This window comes from Pristis pectinata, chromosome 7 (genome assembly GCF_009764475.1).
Source record: "Pristis pectinata isolate sPriPec2 chromosome 7, sPriPec2.1.pri, whole genome shotgun sequence".
NCBI lineage: Eukaryota > Metazoa > Chordata > Chondrichthyes > Rhinopristiformes > Pristidae > Pristis > Pristis pectinata.
This window is the reverse complement of record NC_067411.1, coordinates 58,043,278-58,066,510: the sequence shown is the minus strand read 5'-3', so window position 1 is coordinate 58,066,510 and position 23,233 is coordinate 58,043,278. Positions and strand designations below refer to the sequence as shown.

General features: G+C 40.3%; 1 protein-coding gene across 3 annotated transcripts in view; it reads right to left on the bottom strand.

Moving 5' to 3' along the window:
• Positions 1-4,155: 4,155 nt before the first annotated feature.
• The window catches only part of fbxo10 (F-box protein 10), a 59,283-nt gene continuing 40,205 nt past the window's right edge, over positions 4,156-23,233 (bottom strand). For 2 of the 3 annotated variants that reach the window (XM_052019705.1, XM_052019706.1), the window contains exons 7-11: positions 22,621-22,773; positions 19,889-20,164; positions 11,910-12,220; positions 9,446-9,627; positions 4,156-5,102 (exon numbers count right to left, since the gene is read on the bottom strand). In XM_052019705.1, coding sequence (XP_051875665.1) covers positions 4,916-5,102; positions 9,446-9,627; positions 11,910-12,220; positions 19,889-20,164; positions 22,621-22,773 — 1,109 coding nt within the window. In that variant the 3' untranslated portion in view covers positions 4,156-4,915. Of the gene's footprint in view, positions 5,103-9,445; positions 9,628-11,909; positions 12,221-19,888; positions 20,165-22,620; positions 22,774-23,233 lie in introns of those variants that run through there. The other variant, XM_052019707.1, reaches the window with a different exon arrangement.

Sequence of the window (23,233 nt, the reverse complement as noted above, 5' to 3'; positions counted from 1 at the left end):
AGATTGCCTTCTGTTTTTCTCAACACCAAAGAATCATGCTGTACAATTATTCCTCATTGGGCATCTTCATCCCAGGAATCAATCTAATAAACCTCCTCTTAAAAAAGGGGTCCAAAACAGGACTCCAGGTGTGGTCTTGCTAATGCCCTGTATGGTTATGCATTTATACTCTATCCCTTTTGTAGAAAAGGCCAACATTTTATTTGTTAGTCTAATCATAGAACAAAGTAGTGAGAGTGACGGTCCTTGACAACAAGTCATCATTTGACTTGGTGTGATTTGGACTTGGCAGTCGGAGTGTAGTAAGTGGCTTCAGTGAGGGAGTGATGGTTTGTGGGGTCAGTAGGAGCAACTTCACACTTACCTTTGGTTGCATTGTGTGAAGTTAGTGCAAGTCAGGTTGATGGTGAGCAATTGGTGATTACATTCTGAAATCATTCTACATTATGTTATCTGTGAAGGGAGGCATAGAAGGCCAACTGAGCTGATAGGATGGTGGATTCTGTCCCATGTAGGAACTGCAGTAGCTTGAGTTCCAGTTTTTAGAGCTGGAGCAGCACCTGGAGTCTGTGGTACATCCTTAAGATTGAGAATGTTGTGGATAGCTCATTTAGGGAAATAGTCACACCACAGCTTAAGTATACAGATAGAGAGAATGGGTGGCTGGAGACCCAATGTTAACCTCGATCACCAACTGGTTTTGTGTTTTTGATAATGTTGGGGGTGATGTTTCCTTGGAGGAGTGCATGCAGAACCAGAAACACAACATAATGAGTAGCTCTACAGTGCAGGTGGAGAAGAGTGGGCCAGTAATGGTGTTAAGAGATAAAATAGGTAGAATGGACAGGCACAGGCATTACCCTGGGGTGGTATGTTGCCTCCTTGGTGTTCCTAATCGAGCAGCTGCAGAGCATCCTGAAAAGGGAGGGTGACAAACCAGAAGTTGTCTGTGTCGGTTGCACTGACTTGGTAGAAAAAGAGATTAGGTCTCGCAAGGAGATTTTAAGAATCTAGAAAAGAGATTAAAAAGCAGGACTTCAAAAGGTAGTAATCTTGGATTACTACCAAGTTCAGGTTCAGTTTTTATTGTCATAGGCATACATACCCAGAGTATAAATGCCATGAAAATTAGCTTTTTGCAGCAGCAGCACAATTTGTTAATATAAACTTAATGTAAATTATAGATAAACTAAACACTACAACATTAGTGCAAGACAAGAGGAAGAAAAAAGAAATAGTCTGAGGTAGTGTTTTGGGGTGGTGGGCTTGCCATACACAGACAAATTGAATAGACTAGCCTGTATTCTTTAGAGTTTGGAAAGAAGAAATACCTCACAAACTTACTAGGTGCTTTCAGAGTTCAACAAGGAGGACATTTCCTCTGGTTGAGAAGTCATGAACCAGGATCCAGATCAGTCAAGTAGAGTTTATTGTCATATGCACAGGTGCAATGAAAAATAAATGGACTTCATATAAATGAAGTCCAAGTTTACAAGTACATATTCTATGGATTATCAGCTGTACATTTTAACATTAGTGTCCCCAAAAGGTCTCTGTACTGATTAACAGCAGATAGATGAAGTTCTTTTCCAGTTTGAGCTATCATAACATTTCAAAGAGAACCATCAGAAATTGCTTTGTGCACACTTTTTTCAATCATTCATTCGAACCATGTTGCTCTTGTGATTTAGCAACAAAGGGAGGGTGCATTAGGGATGCCAAGTGCAAAGAGGAAAGATTAGCCATCAGATGGAGGTAGTATCTCGAAGGTGATCATTTTTCCGTTTTCTTTCAAAGGTAATACTGCACAGCTGATTACTCACCTATTTCAGTATTGCAGTTTGTTGGGGTTTTTCCAACAGGTGGACACCATGCACTGCAAGAGTACAGAGCGATGGGAAGGGTGTGGTTAGTAAAGATTTAAAGTTATTCTTTGGATGTGTCACAAGGAACAACAGTGTTTCATTCCTCTACTGGTACCTTCAGCTGCGATTATTACAAATCAAACTTGGCTCTTAGAACAGGCATTTTAGTAAACACAAAGTATAATTGTTCCTCTTGTAGTTGGTGGAGAGCTGCCTCTTCCTGCTCACTCCCAGCATTGAATAAAGTCTCAGTACAGCATTAGCTACTATTTCCTCTTACCAGTGAGACTGTAATATGCCAGTTGGTTCCTACACATTGTTCAATGCTTTATCAACTTCTAACTGAAATTTAAGGTATCATTAAATATTTCACAAAATAAATAATCCATCTTGTGTCTCTCTATGACTTTAAAGTTTAAACTTAACAATTTTGACCTTTCTTAAAACTCCAGTGTTTGATGTTATGAAAGAATTTAGAATAGAACAGTTTGAGTATGTGCAGTTTTTCTAATTTCATAGGAAGCATTTGTATAATTTCAGGTATTCAATAATTGTTTAGATCTGTTTTAACAAGAGTGTGAAACAGAATGAGAATAGATACTTTGAGTACACCTGTTGATTAACTTTTGAATACAAATCCAAGGTAAAATGCATTACACTGAGGGGAGAGAAGCAGAAAATAGTTTAGTTTCGTTAGTTAGATTTTGAAGCTAACCTTTCTGACCATCAACAGATAGATGTTATTTAAAACTCTTTGACATAAGATCACAAACTGCTTGGGTTTGCAAGGGAGACAGCTAGTGTCTTATTATAATTTGGTACATCATATTGACTTAAAAGGAAGTTTAAAAGGTTTTAATTGGATTTACCCTTTCAAAGTTTAGTCTTTGGCTCCTGCAGACCTGACCTTATACTAAGCTACAATTAACAATATCTCTTTGCCTTTCAACATCCTACATGACCATTTGTTTTTTGACCTAGTAGGTTAACCTTCCACAGAGGACCTTGTAGTTAAGCCCACCCTTAACTCAAAGTACTGTTTCTCTAAGGGTGCATAAAGGAAATACACAAGAACAATTTTGAGTACAGACTGCAGGTTTCACAATTATTTTCAAATTACTGAAAGAGCAGTGCACCCTTTTTAATGGTGGATCTTGCAGGGATTGGAGTAAAAAAATTTAAAAATGATTTAATTTCATATGAGCTTCTTAGTGCTGTTGGCTCACTTAGTTACACACTCTTCTGAGCTCCACTTTAGAGCTATATTTAGGAGTTACCACACCTGTCATTTTTGAACAAGAACCATCTGCTTATTAAGGCATATATTCTTCCAATATCCTGGACATTGCTTGGGTATGGAATCCTGCTGTGTATGAAATGAGTTGTCATGTTTCCCAACATGCCAACCCTTCAAAAAAAAACTTCATTGTCTATGAGTGCGCTAGATGAATCCAATTTTTTCTTGTATTTAAATATTTTCTTTCATATTGAGCCATAGCATTTGTAAGCAGCTACTCAATGTAAAGTCAGAGATACCACTTCAATATATTTCATTCCCTTTCTAAAGTAAATAATTGCTTGATGGTAGCCTGCAAAGCTACTGCAAGGATTGGGGGGATTAATAATTTCTAGGTTTCATTACCATTTAAAGTCATTCCATAAAAAATGCATTTTAATGAATTCCTGTTTTACCAAATTGAGCCTTCTCTGAAATGTGTGGATGTTGGAGTACAAAATAGTATGCACCATGAGTAGGCAATTCATGTCACACTCTATTTCTAGACTTTCATTAGTGAATCTTTTGCCTTTTTTGTTCTTTGTGAATGCAGAATTATACACAAACTGCATTCACAGAACAAAAAAAACAGGTGTTGCTGCTTGTAAATGCGAGATGGCCATTCATGTTCTGGCTCAAGTTGAAGAGTTCCTCCCTGTGGGTTCTCCAAATAAGATACAGATGAGCAATGATCATCCAGTAAAAGACTGTAGATAAAAAAAACACTACAGGTGCTGGAACTTGGAGCAAAAGATGTCCTGCTGAGTTCTTAGAATAGTTTAAGCATCATCCATAAATGCAAAGGGATATTCAATGTTCCTTGTTGAGTCACTGCCTCAGGACTTAAGAGTGTAAAGATGGCCAGTACATATAAGTGAAGGGGGTGGGGGACTGGAAGGTGAGAGGTGGAAACATATGAGCAGGGATGATGGGCAGATGGAGCCAGCTGGGGGAGGGAGTGTGTTGAGACAGTGGTAGGTGATCTACCTACCAGCGTCTGCCACAACCCTCCATCACCTTGCTCCATTCACCCACTCATCATCCCCTGCTCATACGTTTCCACCTCTCACCTTCCAGCACCCCTCATCTCAGCCGCGACCCCAGACTTTAACCGGCTATCTTCCCTTTACATTTCTAAGTCCCAAACAAAATGTTGAATATCTCTTTGCATCCACAGATGACACTTGTCCTGCTGAGTTCTTGCAGCAGTTTATCTTTTGCACTGGTAAAAGATCACCTTTACTTTCTCTGAAAGAGTGAGGTGATTGGTGGGGGTGAGGCGAGTGTTTCCACTGGGATTTACTGTAGTAAAAAAGAGTTACAATAATCCTAGAAAAGTAGCTCAGACACTGCATACAAAAAGAAAAATTAATGTGGAAACTCTGAACTTAACTTTAGTCAGTAACCTTTACTTTTCTGGAATCCTATGTGGTAAAAGACTTGTAATCATTACAACTTTCCAACACAAGTTAGAAACATCCAGGTCCAGACTAAAGCCATAGTACTTCTTGCATATCTGCCTGGAATCTAAATGCACAGATTAAGTTGGCAGTTTATAAGAACACAAACTGTGCTATGAAACCAGAACTTTAATAAGGTTACTCCAAGTGGAGCTTAAAGTCAAGTCATGCTTTTTGTTCTTTTCATTACATTATATTCCAAGATAACCAGCGAAGTAGTGAATTAACAAAAAGTGAGTCCCAGGTTTGTTCATTACTGAAAGTACATAGAGACAGATTGAGGCTAATTCTGTACCAAATATAATTTTAAATCATTAAAGAATGGAACAGAAGATGCTTCCATTGTCATGGCAGCCCCTTTCGACTCTTGCAGCTATTCGAGTTGTCATGGATGCAACTCGTTGACTGGTCTGGACTATAGAGAGGGGTCGATTTGATCCATCAACAAGCGGCCTTGATGGAGGATTGTCCAACTTCCAGACGATACCTGATCTGCAAGAACTAAGAAAAATATATTCTATTATGGACAAGGATAATAAATGTTGTTTGCAGGTCACTTAGGTCACAGAACATAAGTGATGACATTCAGTTCACAATCTTGCTCCTCCTTAAAACAGTGACCAGTGCCAAGCACAGCATGAACAACAAAAAACTTTTGCCTTATTAATAGATTTACATTGCACCATCAAAATTAAAATATGCCTGTAGGTATGGTGCCCACCTGTACTATACAATCCCCAACTCTATAGTTGCATCCTTAAATCAGACAAGGAGTGCTAACTAATTTCCATCACCACTGTCAATTACGGACTCAGTTTTCAGCATATTAGGCATCCCAACTATTTCTGAATAACAGGTGTTCAGTAATTTTACAGCTCACTAAAGTACAATTACCTTAACTACAAAATCCCTAGTAAGCAATGTGTTATAACATGCAATCACAGAATCATAGAACAGTACAGCACAATACAGGCCCTTTGGCCCACAATGTTGTGCTGACCTTTAAACCTTGCCTAAGACTATCTAACCCCTTCCCCCAACATATCCCTCTATTTTAAATTCTTCCATATGCTTATCTAGCAATCTCTTGAATTTGACCAATGTACCTGCCTCCACCATCACCCCAGGCAGCGCATTCCATGCCTCAACCACTCTCTGGGTAAAAAACCTCCCTCTGATATTTCCCTTGAACTTCCCACCCATTACTTTAAAGCCATGCCCTCTTGTATTGAGCATTGGTACCCTGGGAAAGAGGCGCTGGCTGTCTACTCTATCTATTCCTCTTAATATTTTGTATACCTCTATCATATCTCCTCTCATCCTCCTACTCTCCAAAGAGTAAAGCCCTAGCTCCCTTAGTCTCTCCTCATAATGCATACTCTTTAAACCAGGCAACATCCTGGTAAATCTCCTCTGCACCCTTTCCAACACTTCCACATCCTTCCTATAATGAGGCGACCAGAACTGGACACAGTGCTCTAAGTGTAGTCTAACTAGAGTTTTGTAGAGCTGCATCATTACCTTGCGGCTCTTAAACTCGATCCCACGACTTATGAAAGCTAACATCCCATAAGCTTTCTTAACTACCCTATCCACCTGTGAGGCAACTTTCAGGGATCTGTGGATATGGACCCCCAGATCCCTCTGCTCCTCCACACTGCCCAGAATCCTGCCATTTACCTTGTATTCCACCTTGGACTTTGTCCTTCCAAAATGTACCACCTCACACTTCTCCGGATTGAACTCCATGTGTCACTTGTCAGCCCAGCTCTGCATCCTATCAATGTCCCTCTGCAATCTTCGACAGTCCTCCACACTATCCACACTACCACCAAACTTTGTGTCATCTGCAAGCTTGCCAGCCCACTCTTCTACCCCCTCATCCAAGTCATTAATAAAAATCACGAAAAGTAGAGGTCCCAGAACCGATCCTTGTGGGACACCGCTAGTCACAGCCCTCCAATCCAAATGCACTCCCTCCACCACAACCCTCTGCTTTCTACAGGCAAGCCAATTCTGAATCCACTGCTTATTTACAAATTATCATATTAATCATATTAATTTTCAATTACATTTTTACAACAAGTTTTTGAAGCAACCAAACATAACTGTTAGTTTGGACAAGATCAAATTTATTAAAATCTTAAAAGCAGTAAGATAAAAGATAATCATATTTCTCACATTCAGACTTAATAACAAAGAATCTCACAATATTCTGACAGGATGTGGATCAGTTAGCAGTAGCAATGGGAAAAAGGTTATATACATACTTCATACTGGCAGATGTTTCAACCACCAGCTTGATTGTGATGGGGACTCCACACATACTACAATCACCCTTTGGTGCTATAAGTGGACAATACTTCTGAGTCCACATATAGTTTAATAACCTTCATCAGAATGTTGAGTGTTTTGGAAGTTTATTGGACTCCCACTATATAGAACTAATGCCTATTATTAACTTGTTGCTGCCATGAAAGGAATGTTCATTTGGCAGTCAAATCAACCTTTACACAGTAATCCCCAAGGGCAGAAAGCAGAAGACTTGAAAAGAACAGGTAGATCTGCTTTTGGTTAAAAGGAAAATGGCACTAATTCGGATACATCACATTGAATTTGCATTTAGAAAACAAGGTAATCAACACTCTATTAAGGAACAGCAGATAAGTGCAATTTCTGTATCTTAAAATGCTCAATGAGAACCTGTTCACCTAAACAAAAAATCCCTCAGGCACAGAAAATTAGCTTTAATTCTCGTCTTCAATCCCATCCAGTTGATACATTTTTGAATTTACTAGCATGTATAATACATTTATGCTTTTACTGAAAGTGAGGAAAGCCAATTTGAAGAAAGGAGATAGACGAATTAAATTGTGAAATGAATCAATAACTTCAGTAGTGGGCTGTCAATGGAAGCAAAGAGGAGTATATAACTAATTAAACAACTCACTTCTTGCTCAAAATGAAATTGTTCCTTTCATATTTTCCTCGTTCAGTTTTTCTACCTAATGCCACAGCAACCGGTTCACTTATGACAAATCCACCGACTGACAGTGTCAGTGGGACACGGAGCTCAAGGGGAGTATGGTCTAGGTTTCAATGCCACACTGATATTGGGGCCCTTTTCAATGCAGATCATCACGAGGGTTGACAGATCAGTGGACAATGAGATACCATACCTTCAAAGTGAGCCTATGGTGTTTGAAATTCAGTATGTCTGCTTAGTTCTCCACTTCCAATAAAGAAGCTTTGGTGAAATTCAGAGTGCTGCACCTTCCAACTGGTAGGCCACTGTCCAAACTTCCCAATTACACTGAATCACCTTACAGTTTAGGAGTCTGGAGGCAGATCAGGCTGAACCACAGAGATACCCAAATTGTGGCCTTCTTATCTGTGTATTCACGCCAAGGTTTTAGACTAATAACTATAATTTTAAACCCACTATAGAGTTAAACCATACTAAAAGCAAAAACCACTTGAGTAAAGCTACAAACAGGGTCAAATGCTCTAGTACTGATCCTTGAAGCACACTCAATGGTTTCAATAGGTGGAAATACACCAAATGGTAGAGCAAAAATTACCACATCTGATCCCTAGGCAAAATGACAACCGATTGGAGTTGGCACAGCAACAGAGGTGCTAAAACTTGGCTTGGAATGTATTGGTCCTAAGCCGATTGCCATGGAGGCAGAAAAAGTTAGATCATTGTATGTAATCAAATTTGTAGTGTTCCAATAACATGGGCAATGCTAATGTGGGTAGAAGGGCATAGATAAGGCCCATTTTATGTATTTCGCTGAAAGCTTTAATGTTAAAGCTACAATCAGAAGGATGGCCACTTTCGTACCTCAGCTGCAGATGAGCTGTCAAATGTTCCCCAACTCTGACATCCACTGTTCCACATACTTGAGTAGGGCTGCCACAAACCCCAAACTTTTACAAGACTAGTGACTAAAAATATTTGTTTTTCTAAAGCCCAACAAAGAAAACATGACTTCACTGACATTGTTCTTGAAGTTGGCTAGTTGAAGAGTGCAGGAGTCTTTTCAAAGTATTATCATCAGTATTTATTGCTCAACCAATATCATGAAAAAACATTAATTTATCTCATTACCTTTAGTAAAATTTAGCTGTGTACTAAAAGGCTGTTGTATCTCTCAACATTACAACAGTTACTAATACCTCAACAGTATTCAGTATCTGTGGAGCACTTTGGGGATCCTAGAATTATGATATAAATGCATATTTCTTTAAAATCTAGAAGTCGAGCATCTCCTTGGCATTCAGTGGCCAGCAATATCCAAAGAGTTATTGAAGCTCACTTTAGTTTCTGCTATGAATTGGTAATTCTGAAAGATATGCAGACATAATTAAATGCAGGCCCATTAACTGAAGGGCTCATTTTACAACCTTTAACACACAGTTTATGTTTTTCCCCCTCCGATCTAAAATTCAGATTGTGGGAGTGCAATTCCAATGCACACTCAGTGCCCCACTTTTCACAAAGCAGGAGCCCTGAAAAGAAACAATGGAGACACTAGAGACTGCAGATGCTGCAATCTGGAGCAACAAACAATCTACTGGAGGAACTCGAGCAGCATCTGTAGGATGAAAGGAATTGTCAATGTTTTGAGTCAAAACCCTGCATTATGACTGCTCGACCTGCTGAGTTCCTCCAGCAGATTGGTTGTTGCTCTGAATAGATGACACCTAACACACACCTAAAAAGATAAATGGTCACAGAAATGAAAGTATGGAGATGGGGAATGTAACTGCACAAATGGAGCCAACTGACCCATCAGAAATGTGCCCAAGAGAAATGTAAAAATATACAAACTGCCTACCTTTTGCTGCATGTTAAAATCTCATTGCTCTGGACAGTACATTCCTGTGAGTTTTCAGTTTTTTCTAAAATGGTCTTTCCTACTTTTCCTCGGAAGATCTGATTTTCTTGCACCAATCCTTTAGCTTGGTCCAAGATTGCAATCCCATAGTCATGAAGAGATTGGATTCTGTTCTTTGTCACCTGCAGCAAAAAATTTAAGTCTTATTTCAAAGCCTTTTCCCAGTCGTAACAAACTATACCCCTTCTATTCAACCATGAAGCTCAGCTACATTTACAAAGCTTCCTTGGTTAACAGTTAATGGCTGTTAAATTGCTTAATTCAAATAATCTGCTAAATCAAATTGTCAAATCAAACTGAAATTGAAAAAAAATATTCCTTTGGACTTTTATTTCAAGTGTTTATTTTTTGATCCAAGGGCAGTTTTAAATGAATACAAGTCACTGTAATGTCAGGTAGATTACTTAATGGATTGTTAAACACAAAAATCTGGAGTTGTAGCAAAGAAAGACATGTCTAGCTGAATGATTTTACATGTTCCTTTCATGTCATGATTTCAAATCCCACTGCTTACACCTTCACTTGTTATTCAGACAGCACAGTTAGGGGAATCATTTTTTGGATGAGATATTATCCGTAAGGCAGGTACAAAAGATCCCCTGGTACCATTCAAAGAGGACCAGTCGATGTCTCCCGGGTTCAACTACTCTCTCAACTAACATAATTTATTTCCATTTATTTCATTGATCCAGGAGGCTGCTTTTTCACTACATACAGTAATAACTACACCTCAGTACACTAGGTTGGTTGTGAAGTTATTTAGTCCTAGCATAATTTCCTTACATTCTAAGTCACAAACATTTAGCAAGTAGCCTCGATCTCAGATCAGTGCAATTATAAAAGATACATGAAAATAGTCTTTATTCATCAAAAGGCTTTAGTTTGTTGCTCACGTAAGAGGCATTCAAACATCCTTACGCTCTTCAAACCCTCCTAACTGCTGGTGTTAGAAAATGCGACACATAAAGCTCCTTGATGATTGACTCAGGGGAAACTCCTTTGACTTGATCTCCTGATAACAGCCTTCAATGCAGATAAACAAATTACCAGATGAACTTCCCACAATAAGACCTGGAGTTCAGAGGCACTTCTTGCTTTCTGTCTCCATCTCTGCTTCAAGAATCAGTCATCTCACTACCCTCAATGTCCGTCAGCAAGTGTATGTTATACACCTACCCTTCTTGCATGTCTTACACAAAACTGCATTTCAGGGTACTCTGTTTCCATTGTGAGTTCTGTTCTGATGTGAGGACTTACCCAGTGAGGGGTGGTGGGGTCAGGGAAGGAAAGGATTTTGAAAGCGGTTGCCAGATATAAAATACGGTTGTGACCTAAAGTTTAAGATGTTGATTTTTAATTGTTGTTTATAGCAGCTGTTATAGTGAGGGCTATTTTCCATCACCAAACAACAATGTCGCACTATACAGTGAGGCTATCTGCAACCAGGGTTGGTAGATATTGTCCATTTCAGCCTTCCCAGAGACAGACGGTGCAGTGTTCCTCTCACACTCTTGCATTCCACGATGGAATGTTTAGCTTCCTGTGAGTGTTGAATGCACAACATTCAGCATTTTCCCCTAACCTCAGTTTTCTAGCAGCACTTGCAAATATCATTCTTGGGTCAGTGGTAGCATTCATATTCAATTTGTGACCATCAGTTCATTCCAGGACTCGAAAGATCATAATCTAGGCTAACACTTCAATACAGTTCTGAGGATCACCTCCTGATAGGTGCCATCTTTTAGATGCAACATTAAGCACTGCCTGCTGCTACAGGTAAATGGAACAGATTTGGTGGCACTATTAGAAAATAAAGCCACGCTCTCCCAATGTGTCCTAGCTTATATTTAATAAATATCATTACAAAAAGCAAAAGTGGAATTCAAGAGGCTTTTAGATAGGCACATGAATATGCAGGGAACAGAGGGATAACGATCATATGCAGGCAGAAGGGATTAGTTTAATTTGGCATCATACTTGGCACAGACATTGTGGGCCAAAGAGCCTGTTCCTATGTTCTAAGCAAATGAACACTTCATTGCTGCTATGTGACGTGTTTAAGATAGCCTCCTTGTTTGCCTATAAAACAACAGGGACTACATTTCAGAAGTAATTTATTCACCAGAATTTTAAGGAGCCAAAATCTGAGTAATGGTGTTTGTGCAAAATTCATGTACTGAAGTGAAAAAAGGCATGGGTCTTCAAACATGAGCATACAATGCAACCAAACTAAAACTGAACAAGTAATTCTGGATTACATTCCAGACCAAATATTGCATCTGTACATATAACATATAAAAAAGTTTTTACATATTGTATGTATAGCTGTAATTTTTAGACCAGAAAATAATGGTTTTGTCTATGGATCAATAAAGACCATTTAAAATTATAATGGAGTACCCACCTTCATATCTGCATTTTCAAGTAGCTGCAACCCATATCCATGGTTTCCCAGAATGTCATTCTCCAAGACACTACCTTCTCCCTTCGAGGTGACACCATGGCTGTTGTTGTCATAGATACCATTGCCCCGAAGTTCAACTTTGCATCCTGCTTCTACAAGAACTCCACCTACACTGTTACAGGTGATGCTGTTGTTTGTGATGTGGGTGAACTGACTGCTCTGATAAACTGCAATCCCATTATCGTGGTTGGCATGGATTGCATTGGCTATAATGTTGAGTGTCTCACTGCTTTTTATGTAGAGACCAGCAGCTGATGTGAAAATATTAAAAGAAAAAGACAGTCAGCATGTAAAATTATGTTATTAAAAAGAGAAAATGCTGAAAATACACACATTTGCAGGGTTTTGCTTTATGAAACCATATTAGCGATAGGCACACAGGCTGAAACAGCAATGATAACTGGCGATGCAACTAATGATCTCAACTGTATAACATTACAGCTGAAATTTGATCTAATTGGTATGGCTATTGTGGGAATGCCATTTCCACAACAATTGTTCAAGGAGAAGGCCCCCCACTAAATTCATAGGGCAATGAGAGATGGGTGATAGGTATTGGTATCATCCATACAGGAACAGGTGTGGTATCATCCACACAGGAACAGGAGTACGGCATTCAGACAATTGAGCCCATTCTGTTATTTTGTTAGACTCTGCCTCAATTCTATTTACCTGCCCTTATTTAAATCACTTGATATCCTCAGCCAACAAAATTTTATCAATTTCAATTAATTTGATATTATGCATGCAAAATTGCTCCAGACTTTCATTACACTTTTCATGAAGGGTGCCTCCTGAGAAGAAAACAAAAGCCTGAAGAACATATTTTTGGAACAAATTAATGGTTGGTTATTATTCAACATCAATGAACATTGCGATGAAACACTTGACCTTTGAAGCAGGTCACTCAAAAACAATGGTCAAACAACAATCCATGTTCATAACCATAATATTAAAAGTTATCTCAAAGTCCATTGAAGATGTTTTAGTAAAATCAGCCAGGAGGATCAGTTTGTTTCCTGTTAAAACTTGGCTCAGGGATTGCTGAAGGTTAGAGTAAAATTCCAGTTCGGCCTCCATGGTGAATGGCTCTGCACAACTGCACAATTCATCTGACAGTAGTAATTGCACACAAGTCTCCCTGTTCTTAGCAAAAATATTCCTCAGCCACCACTTCCTGGTAGCAGGAGAGGTCCTCCCTGAGCTGCAATTCTGATACAATCCATCTTAAGGCACAATGAACGGAATCTATGCTGCACAACAAACCCAGAAAAATGTAGGGATACCATCACTGGAATCATACAACTTGGAAACAGGCCAGTTGGCTCACTATATCGATGCTGAGCCTCAAGTACCTATATGTATTAATCTCATTTCCCAGCACTCAGCCCATTGCCTTCTATGCCATTATGCTTCAAGTATTCATCTGTATACTTCTTAAATGTTGTGATAAGTCCATGCTTCCACCATCCCTTTGGGCAGTATGCTCCAGATTCCAACAACCCTCCAAGTAAAATATTTCTTCCTCAAATTCATTCCAAGTTTTCTCTGGCTGATTTTAAACCTATGTCCTATGGCATCAAGATCATAGATAAAGGGGAAATTTTTTCACTGACAACCCTATCTATGATCCTGATCATTCGGAATATCCCCCCACCCCACAGTCTTGTCTGCTTCCAGGAAAACAAACCCACCTTCTCCTGTCTCTCCATGTAGTTGAAACATTCAATTTCAGGCAACATCCTGATGAATCTCCTCTGCACCCTCTCTAATGCAATCGCATCTTTTCTATAGGGCGGTGACTAGAACTGCACTAAGTAGTCCAGTAGTGGCCCAACTAGTTATAGTTGTACCATAACCTCCCTGCTCTTATATTCTGTACCTGGCTAATTAAGGCAACAACACAATAAAATAGGAGCAGGATTAGGTTACTTGGTCCCTCAAGCCTTCCCCACCATTCTACCCAAGGCCTCAACCCCTCTTCTGTGTCAGTCCCACATAGTCCTCAATTCCCTGATCTTTCAGAAACTTATCTCCTATTTAAATATCTAGTGATTTAGCCTCCACAACTCTCAAGTAGAGTTCCAGAGATTCACCACCCTCCATGAGATGAAATTTCTACACACTTCAGTTTAAATAATCTTCCCCTTATCTTGTAATTAGTTCCCTCATTCAAGACTCTCCCACTGAGGGAAACACCTCAACATCTAACCTTCAATGTCCCCTTAGGATCTGGTATGTTTCAATAAGATGATCCTAAACCCTAAAGAACTTAGACGTAATTCATTTAGCCATTGAGATACCTCCACCAAGGACACAACAACTCTCTTATCCCTCACTCTCTCTTCTGGACTGCCTCCAATGTTAGCATATCCTTAAATAAGGGGACCAAAACTGTACAGTACTCCATATGTGGCCTCACCAACACCCTGTACAATTGTAATAATACTTACCTGTTTTTAAACTCCTACCCCTAACAAGAAAGGCCAATATGCCTTTAGCTTTCTTAATTACTTGCTGCACCAGCATGCTAACCTTCAGTATTTCAAGCACAAGAAATCTAGATCTCTTTGTACCGCACTCATTTGCAATCCCTCTCCAGTTAGGTAAGTCTGCCTTTTAGCTTCTCCTACTGAAGTGTATGACCTCATACATTCTTACATTAAACTCGATTTGCCATGTTTTCACCCACTGACTCAATCTATTGCGGAGGTTGCGGAGTTCAAAATCTTCAGTACAACATGCCCGCCCACTGCCTCTCACGTCAGCAAACTTGCTATGAATCTTTTAATGCCTTCTTAGCCATTTTATCTACTATGCTGCAGCTTTCAAGGATCTTTAGACACAGACACTGCGATCCCTTGGTTTCTTCGTATTTCCTAGGGTCCTACCATTCATTGTACATATCCTAGCCTTAACAGTCCACACATTTTTCAAGATTAATTTCCACCTGCCATTGCTTTACCTATCTTACCAACTCATCAATATTGCTCCGTAGCCAAAGACTAACCTCCTCACCATGAACAGCATTACCAATGTGTGTGTTATCGGCAAAACAGTAAGGCCTTCGACAAGGTCCTGCATGGTAGACTGGTCCAAAATGTTAGAGCCTATGGGATCCAGGGCAAGCTGGTAAACTGGATCCAAAATTGGCTTGGTAATAGGAGGCAGAAGGTGGTAGTGGAGTATTGCTTTTCTGATTGGATGACGGTAACCAGTGGTGTATCACAAGGATCAGTGCTAGGACACCTGAGGTTTGCTTTATACATTAACAATTTGGATGTGAACATATGAGGCATGATTAGTAAGTTTGGAGATGACATGAAAATTGGTGGTGTTGTGGATAGCTTAGGCTACAGTACAATATTGATCAGCTAGAACGTTGGGTGGAGTAACGACTGATGGAATTTAATCCTGATAAGTGTGAAGTGATACATTTTGGAAGGTCAAATAAGGTTAAGACATACAGGGTAAATGGCAAACCCCCTAGGAGTGTTGATGAACGGATGGCCCATAGATCTCTGAAAGTGGCAGCAGAGGTAGGGTGGCAATAGATCTCTGAAAGTGGCAGCAGACATCTTCATCAGTTGCGGCATAGAATATACGGACAGAGACATCATATTATAACTTTATAAAACACTGGTTAGACCACACCTGTCATACTGTGTGCAGTTCTGGTTGCCACACCTAGGAAAGAATGTGATTGCAGTGGAGAGAGTGCAGAGCAGATTCACCAGGATGCTGATTTCATTTTCTCAGGAACAGAGGAGGCTGAAGGGAGACCTCAGAGGAATATAAAATTGAGGGGGATAGATAGATAGTAAGAATCCTTTCCCTTGGTGGGGGTGTCTGAAGTAAAAGGGGAGGTATGAGAGGTAAGAGCTTTAGAGTGGATCTGAGGGGCAATCTTTTCACACACAGAATGGTTAGAGTCTGGAATGTGCCGCCTGAAGAGGCGATGGAGGCAGACAATCTCATAACATTTAAGCAGCATCTGGACAAGCATTTGAATTGTAAGGCATAGGAGAATACAGACCAAATGTGGGTAAATGGATTAAATACAATGGCTAACATAAACATGGTGGGAGAAGGGCCCATTTCTGTGCTGAACGACTATGATTCTTTTAGACCACCCTCTCATGTGGTAGCATTGTACACAGCTTTATTGCCCTCTCGAAAGCCTTCTACTTTGTCAACTTTATGAAATTAGGCTGCCACTAAAATTCATCACCATCTACTCTTCTATTAAGACAAGCAAACTGTGATCCTCATCAATGGATCCACCACAGACCCAACCCCAGTACAAATTGCGATCAAGAAAAACTATGTCATTGCATCAAACCTCAGTGTGGCAATACTGCACCTTGCATCCACCAAGCTTTCAGCTGAAGTAGCGGTGGTCTATAAAAGGAGAGGGAACTGTTCGACCTTTGTCATCTCCTCATCAGAACAGAGGCCACTCCAGCCTCATCATTTAGTTAAAATATGCAGATGAAGCTGAGTACATGCACACTCAAAGGCTGAGCTCCAAACCACTTTTACCTTCACCAGAGCCACAAGAAGATAGACCTTACATTAAACACCCATGGGAGATAAAGGTTCCCCAGCAACCTTACCTCACTGCAAACATCACTCTGACAATCAAGATCCAAAAAGAGAGACTGGATAAGGTGACTAACTTTCCATATTTTGAGAGCCAACTCTCACAAGCATCAATGACAAAATCCACCACTGCATTCAGTATGCCAGTGCACCCTCTGGCTGCCTTAGATCAAGGCCTCAAACACGACCCAAGCTCGCAGACTGGAATGTAGTAATGGTCACCGCCCTCACAACTGTTTCAGGACATGGATAACTCACAGTTGACATCTCAAAGCAATGGAAGCACCACCAACGCTGCTGCAGCAAAATCTTCCAAATCCAGCGGCAAGACATGTAAACCAACATTGGTGCCCTCTCCTAGGTTAACATTCTGAGCATCAAGGTTGTGATCATGCTCAACCTGCTCACACCCTAGTCAAGGATAACTGGATGGTTGGACAGTAAATCCACCAGCAACTGTTCTATACCACCACCAATGTGGAACTTAAAAACTAATCCTTAAAATTCCTCGCATTTAAATTTTCCGCTGCTAACTTAAACACATTTCCAATACCGGGTAAAATGCACAAACACTTAAGGAAGGGGATTGATTTGGGAACTTTCAGCATTGTTAGTTTGTGCTGGGCCAAATGAAATTAATGGAAATAAAAATTGGGGAAAGTAAAATAGGTGACTGAAGCAATAATATGCTTTACACCAAGGTCAGGATTATCCTCCACCAGCCTGAGGGAGATGAGCAGAATATCTTAATTCAGAACTTCCATTATCATGAAGGAATGAAAATTAGCTCTACAGAAAGTCCTCATGTTATGAAGGGTTCCGTTTCTGAGAACTCTTCATAACCCAACTGTTTGTAAGTGGGAAATGAACAAAAAGACTGTGTGGGAGAGGATCACAGAAACAGCCGTGACAGGAAAGCAAGCTGGCGTGGGAAGAGCAGCTGCCAGCCGGCCTCATTGACTGATTGAGTCTGCCCGGCGCTCCCAGCTCTGCTTAGCTCAACCCCAGATTGTTGCGACTTGTGAGGGAAGGCACACAAAAATGTCCGGTTACCCAACACCCCCCCCCCCCACCCCCACCAGAAGATGCCTGTAGCCCTGCAGCAGCCAGAAACTCCATCCCCAGTCATCCCACCTGTCTCCCAAACATGTGTACAGGGTGTCCATAAGTTGGCTGCTGGGAACCTGGTGAGAATCTGTACTGTATTTTACACAAAGTAGTGTCACTGTTCTCGCAGCAAAGTCATCTTCAAATACACACTGAGCAAAATGTGACACATTTTATCACATCAAAGGCACCTCTTCATTTGGAAAAAAAAGGAAGCACAAAGTTAAAAGGTATACACAGAATTGCATACCTAGAGTTTAGAAACATGAGCAGATAATTTGGCCCAATGTCAATGTCCACGTTCATGCTGCAGCCGAGCTTTCTCCCACCTCACTTCAAATATCCTTCATTCCTATCTCCTACTTATTTATCCTACTTTTAAAGCCATCTATGTAATTTGGCTCAACTTCATGTGCTAAGGTTTTCCAGATTCTAACACTGTTTCTAGTAATAAAATGATTTAAGCAAAATACTTAATTATTTTAATTCCCATCATTCTGTGCTCAATCAGCCAAAATGTGATTAGTTTTTAAAAATTAGGTCATACCATCCTAGCTTTGAGACTGATTGGCATAACTCTGATGTATAATATTCAGCTGTCAAAACCAATTAGTCAAAGGGCCTGATCTGGTGCCTTCTCAGACCTTGTGGGAAGCTAGAGAAGAAATTGTGGAGATTTTTGCTTCATCTCTGGCCACAGGTGAGGTTCTGGAGCACTGAAGAGTGGCTAATGTGGTACCATTGTTTACAAGGGGTAGCAAAAAACAAGCCAGGAAATTATAGGCCAGTGAGTCTGACATCAGTCGTGGGTAAATTGCTGGAGGGGATTCTGAGGGACAGAATCTACCAACATTTGGAGAGACAGTTTCTGATGATTCTGGACAGTCAGCGCGGCTTTGTGCATGGGAAGTCGTCTCTGACAAACCTCTTGGAGTTCTTCGAGGAGGTAACCAAGAGAGTAGATGACGGTAGGGTAGCAGATGTTGTCTATATGGACCTTAGCAAGGCCTTTCACAAGGTCCCTCACTGCAGGCTAGTCTGGAAGGTTAGGTCACATGGGATCCAGGGGGAGATAGCGGATTGGGTTCATAATTGGCTCAGTGGTAGGAAGCAGAGGGTGATCATCAAGAGTTGTTTCTTGGACCAGAGACCTGTGTCTAGAGGTGTGCCACAGGGGTTGGTGTCGGGATCTATGTTGTTTGTAATTTATGTAAACAATCTGGATGTGAATGTACAAGGCATGGTTAGCAACTCAACAGATGATACTAAAATAGGTGGGGTTGTAGAGAGTGTAGAAGGTTATGAAAAATTACAGGGGGATCTTGATCAGCCAGGTATGTGGGCTGAGGACTGGCAAATGGCTTTCAATCCAGATAAATGTCAGCTATTGCATTTTGGGAGATCAAACCAGGGTAGGACTTATACAGTGAATGGTAGGGCCCTGGCGAGTATTATGGAACAGAGGGACCTAGGAGTCCAAGTGCATAATTCACTGAAAGCAGCTTCACAGGTAGATAGGCTGGTGAAGAAGGCGTTTAGCATGCTGGCGTTCATCAATTAGGGCACTGAGTATAGAAGTTGGGAAGTTACGATGCAGTTATACAAGACGCTGGTGAGGCTGCACTTGGGAGTATTGTGTACAGTTTTGGTCACCCTTCTTATAGAAAAGATGTTATTAAGCTAGAAAGAGTGCAGAAAAATTTACCAAAATGTTGCCTGGACTTGGGGGCCTGAGTTACAAGGAAAGGTTGCATAGACTAAGACTTAATTCCCTGGAACGTAGGAGATTGAGGGGTGACCTGACAGAGGTATACAATATTGTGGAGGAGCATAGAAAAGGTGAAAGCACATAGTCTTTTTCTCCAGGGAGGGGGTGCTAAAAACAAGAGGGCATAGGTTTAAGATCAGAGGTGAAAGATTTAAAACAGACATCACAGGCAGCTTCATGCAAACGGTGGTGCATATTTGGAATGAGCTGCCAGTAATAGTGGTTGAAGTAGACACGTTTGCAAGATTTAAAAGCCACTCAGATAAGTACATTAATAGGAGAGGTTTAGATGCATGTGGGCCAAATGTGGGCAGATGGGACTAACTCACTGGGCAACACAGTTGGCGTGGACGAGTTGGGCCAAAGGGCCTGTTTCCATGCTGTATGACTACCTCTGAAGAGCTATTTTCACAGGTTGCTGTAACTTTGATCATCCACTTACCGCCATTGTGATTGATGTTGTTAAATTCAATAAGTGCTACAGTGATTGGCTTGTGCGAGGTGTATCGCTCCTCATCACTGTCAAAGTCATTTTCCCAATTGACAATCTCCCATTCGTCATTGAAATTCTCATTGCCTCCTCGGTTGTTGAGGTAGTCATTTGTGTCATCTTTACGACAGAAGACGGCCACTCCATAGATGTTGTTGCGGCTGATCTGGTTATTGGCAATGTGTGGGAGACTAGAGGACATAACCCACACACCACAGCCCTTATTGCCTGCACAGATGTACAAGAATGAAATAAAATTCTTATCAGGTGAATAAAGTACAGAAAGACTTTGTTGAAAATGCATTAAACTTTCGCATTTTACGCTCTCCTTTTCATCTCTCTGAAGTACAACTCCTGGTGGGATCCTGCTTTTCCAGTATTTCATCTGGCAGCTGATAAAATTGCAGACACAGATCCCATTCACATACTCTTGGCCCCTCTCTACTGCTATTCCAATGCATCAGCTGCCTTGACACAAGAGGACTCCTACCCTGTGTTGGGGTAGGGGGAGGTGGGATTTTAACCCTACCAATCCACTTTAAGTACAACAGCAACTTTACAGGACAGTCGAAGTCTGACAATGACAGGATGTTACTGAAACACAAGATTTTGAGGACATGAATAACACGGATCATGTAGAGGACCTATTAAAAGCACCGAAAGCATAACTGTACTGGGCAGACAAGAATTGCCAATGAAACTATAGAATAAAACTGACATTAACACAGGTCATTTTCAAGGGCTGAAAAGATTATCCAGAGTCCAAATCAAATGCAGCTGCAAGGCCTCATTATTTCATAAACCTGAATGCAAAACAAATCATCAGATCAAAAAGTGCCAACACTCTCTGATCAAACAGAATTTCGACATACAAGCTCAAATATGTTCAGGTTAATTCAGTATGATTATACGTTCTCAGCATAAAAGCTCTGATAATCATTGAGATTAATTTCCAACTCTGAGCTTGTCTTGGTATGAAGAAGGTTGGTAACAGAACTGACTCATTTGGAAACCATGTCTTGCATTTCCAATGCAGCTATGGATTTTGTGCCGATCACAGTGGGCTTGTTTACATTAAGTGCTAGAATTAATGACATTTGTTAAACTTCAGTACATAAAAGCAGTGTAATGGCAGATGTTAATGTGATAAGATCACAAGATTCTGATTTCATATTCCTATTAGGTAGTAAATCGGTCATTAATTTGTCAAGAGGGAAAATAAAAAGCTGTCTTTGAGCCAGCTTTTGATGTTACCAGATAAGGTTCAGGACAAAATAAAAAATCACTTTGCTCTATCTTAGGGCAAACCTGGAATATCCTCAGTGTAACAAAATCTTACAGTAAGAAAACAGGTATTTAAGCTCATAGTGCCTGTGCCAACTCTTAGAGAGAGCAATCTAGCTGGTTCCCCTCCTCTGCTCTATCCCTATAGCCCTATAGTTCTTCCTACTTAACGATCCTGTGATTTATACCTTCGTTATTTCCCCCCATTGGCCAACCGTTTGCCTTTATCATTTTCCTGTTCACATGATTTACTTTGAGACAATTCTCCAATCTACCTAGTCTGTATTGTCTACAATCTTGTGAAGTTTTGCAAGGTCTCCTCCCAAGATGCCTTCTTTCTAGGCAAAAGGCAACAGTTCTCCATCCTTTTGCTTTAACTTACATAGTACCGGGAATTAGCCTTGTAAGCTTCCTTTGCACCGAATCCAACTATCATCAGTTTCAGTGACCGGCACTGTACTCAAGCTAGTCTTAACTAGAACCCTGTGCAATTGCATCATTAACTGCTGGCTTGTACTCTTAAGGATGTTAAATTACATTGCAAATCCTATTGTCTTTGTTGATCCAACTTTTACTTTGGTGTGTTGAATGATGCATTATGAAGATCTCAAAGACTTCCAAATCATCCTTTCCAACATCATTCACAGCAACACAGGAGTTCTCCAGCCTACAGTAGTATTTCTAGAAATTGTTCCAGTTTGTAACTAATTAAATCAAGACAAGATAAATGTCTGCTTCAACAGCAAGCTAGGTAACCGAACTGAATAAAGCAGAATAGGAGGAAGAAATTGGTCTGAGAGGAACAGGGTAACTTAGTGGGGAATGGGATAGATCCGAGAGCCGGACTTGATGGGCCAAAGTGGCCTCCCTTTATATTACATGGAAACACAAAAAGCTCATGTGGAGAGAACTGATGCAGAGGCTGTTTGAACCAAATGCGTTGCCGCTGAATATTGATACTACATAATTCTGCTTTGCATTCTGTAAACCAGTCTGCACAAGTTCCATTTATAATTGTGTATAATTATGCATTTATGTACTATACTGTAGCTAGACATCCCAAGGCACTTTGCAGGAGTGTTAACAAAAATGACATGTTATAATACACTTAACATTGCCAAACAAAAATTGCTGTTTTACCACAAGAGGTGGTATTTGGCAGGTGACCAAAACTTGGTCAGAGATGTAGACTTCAAGAAGTAGCTTAAAGAAAGGAAGTAGAGGCTTAGGGAAAGAACTTTATAGTTTTGGGCCTTAGATATATCATTAATTAGACAGGATATCTTAATTCAATAAACTTAAGCAACTTGCAATCAAACCAGTGTAAACCTAGTTTAAGGTTTGATTGCACAGGCCACAAAAATTTAATGAGCTGAAATACAATGCTCCACACTCCTTACCATATATGTTGTTTCCTTCAATCAATCCTTTCCCTCGTTCACCCACGACAACGCCATCTGAATAACCATAGCAGATGAGATTGTTTCTTAGAATAGGATCTCCTCCTCGTCGTATATCTGCACCTCCCCAATGATTTTCACGTATAATATTTTCTAAAATTGAAGTGAAATACATACAATTACAATAACTACAAGACTAGTTGAAATAATAAACCACTCTGTAGGATAACCTACCCTTTCATTAAAAATCTTGAGTCATTTGATAATGGAAGGGGCAGTGTTTAACTGTTTACATCCATTTCTAGCAGTAGGGGTTGAGACTCAGCAAAAATTAGTATCATATCACCAAACAGAACTATATATTAAATCAAATTAGCGATAGGATACTAATCAAGGTGTATAACAGCATGCATAACACTGCACTGTGTCATTTAAACACCTAAACCCATCTCAGTAACTCTATAATCCCCTTAATTTCTTCAATGTCTCTGCTCCTTTCCTGAAGGCTGTGATCACTTCAAAGGTACGAGGCCACAGGCATTCTCTCAGAATTCCCAAAATCAGCAGTTTTTAAACTGCAGACTTGAAAGGTGAACCCCTTATTACTGTGAAC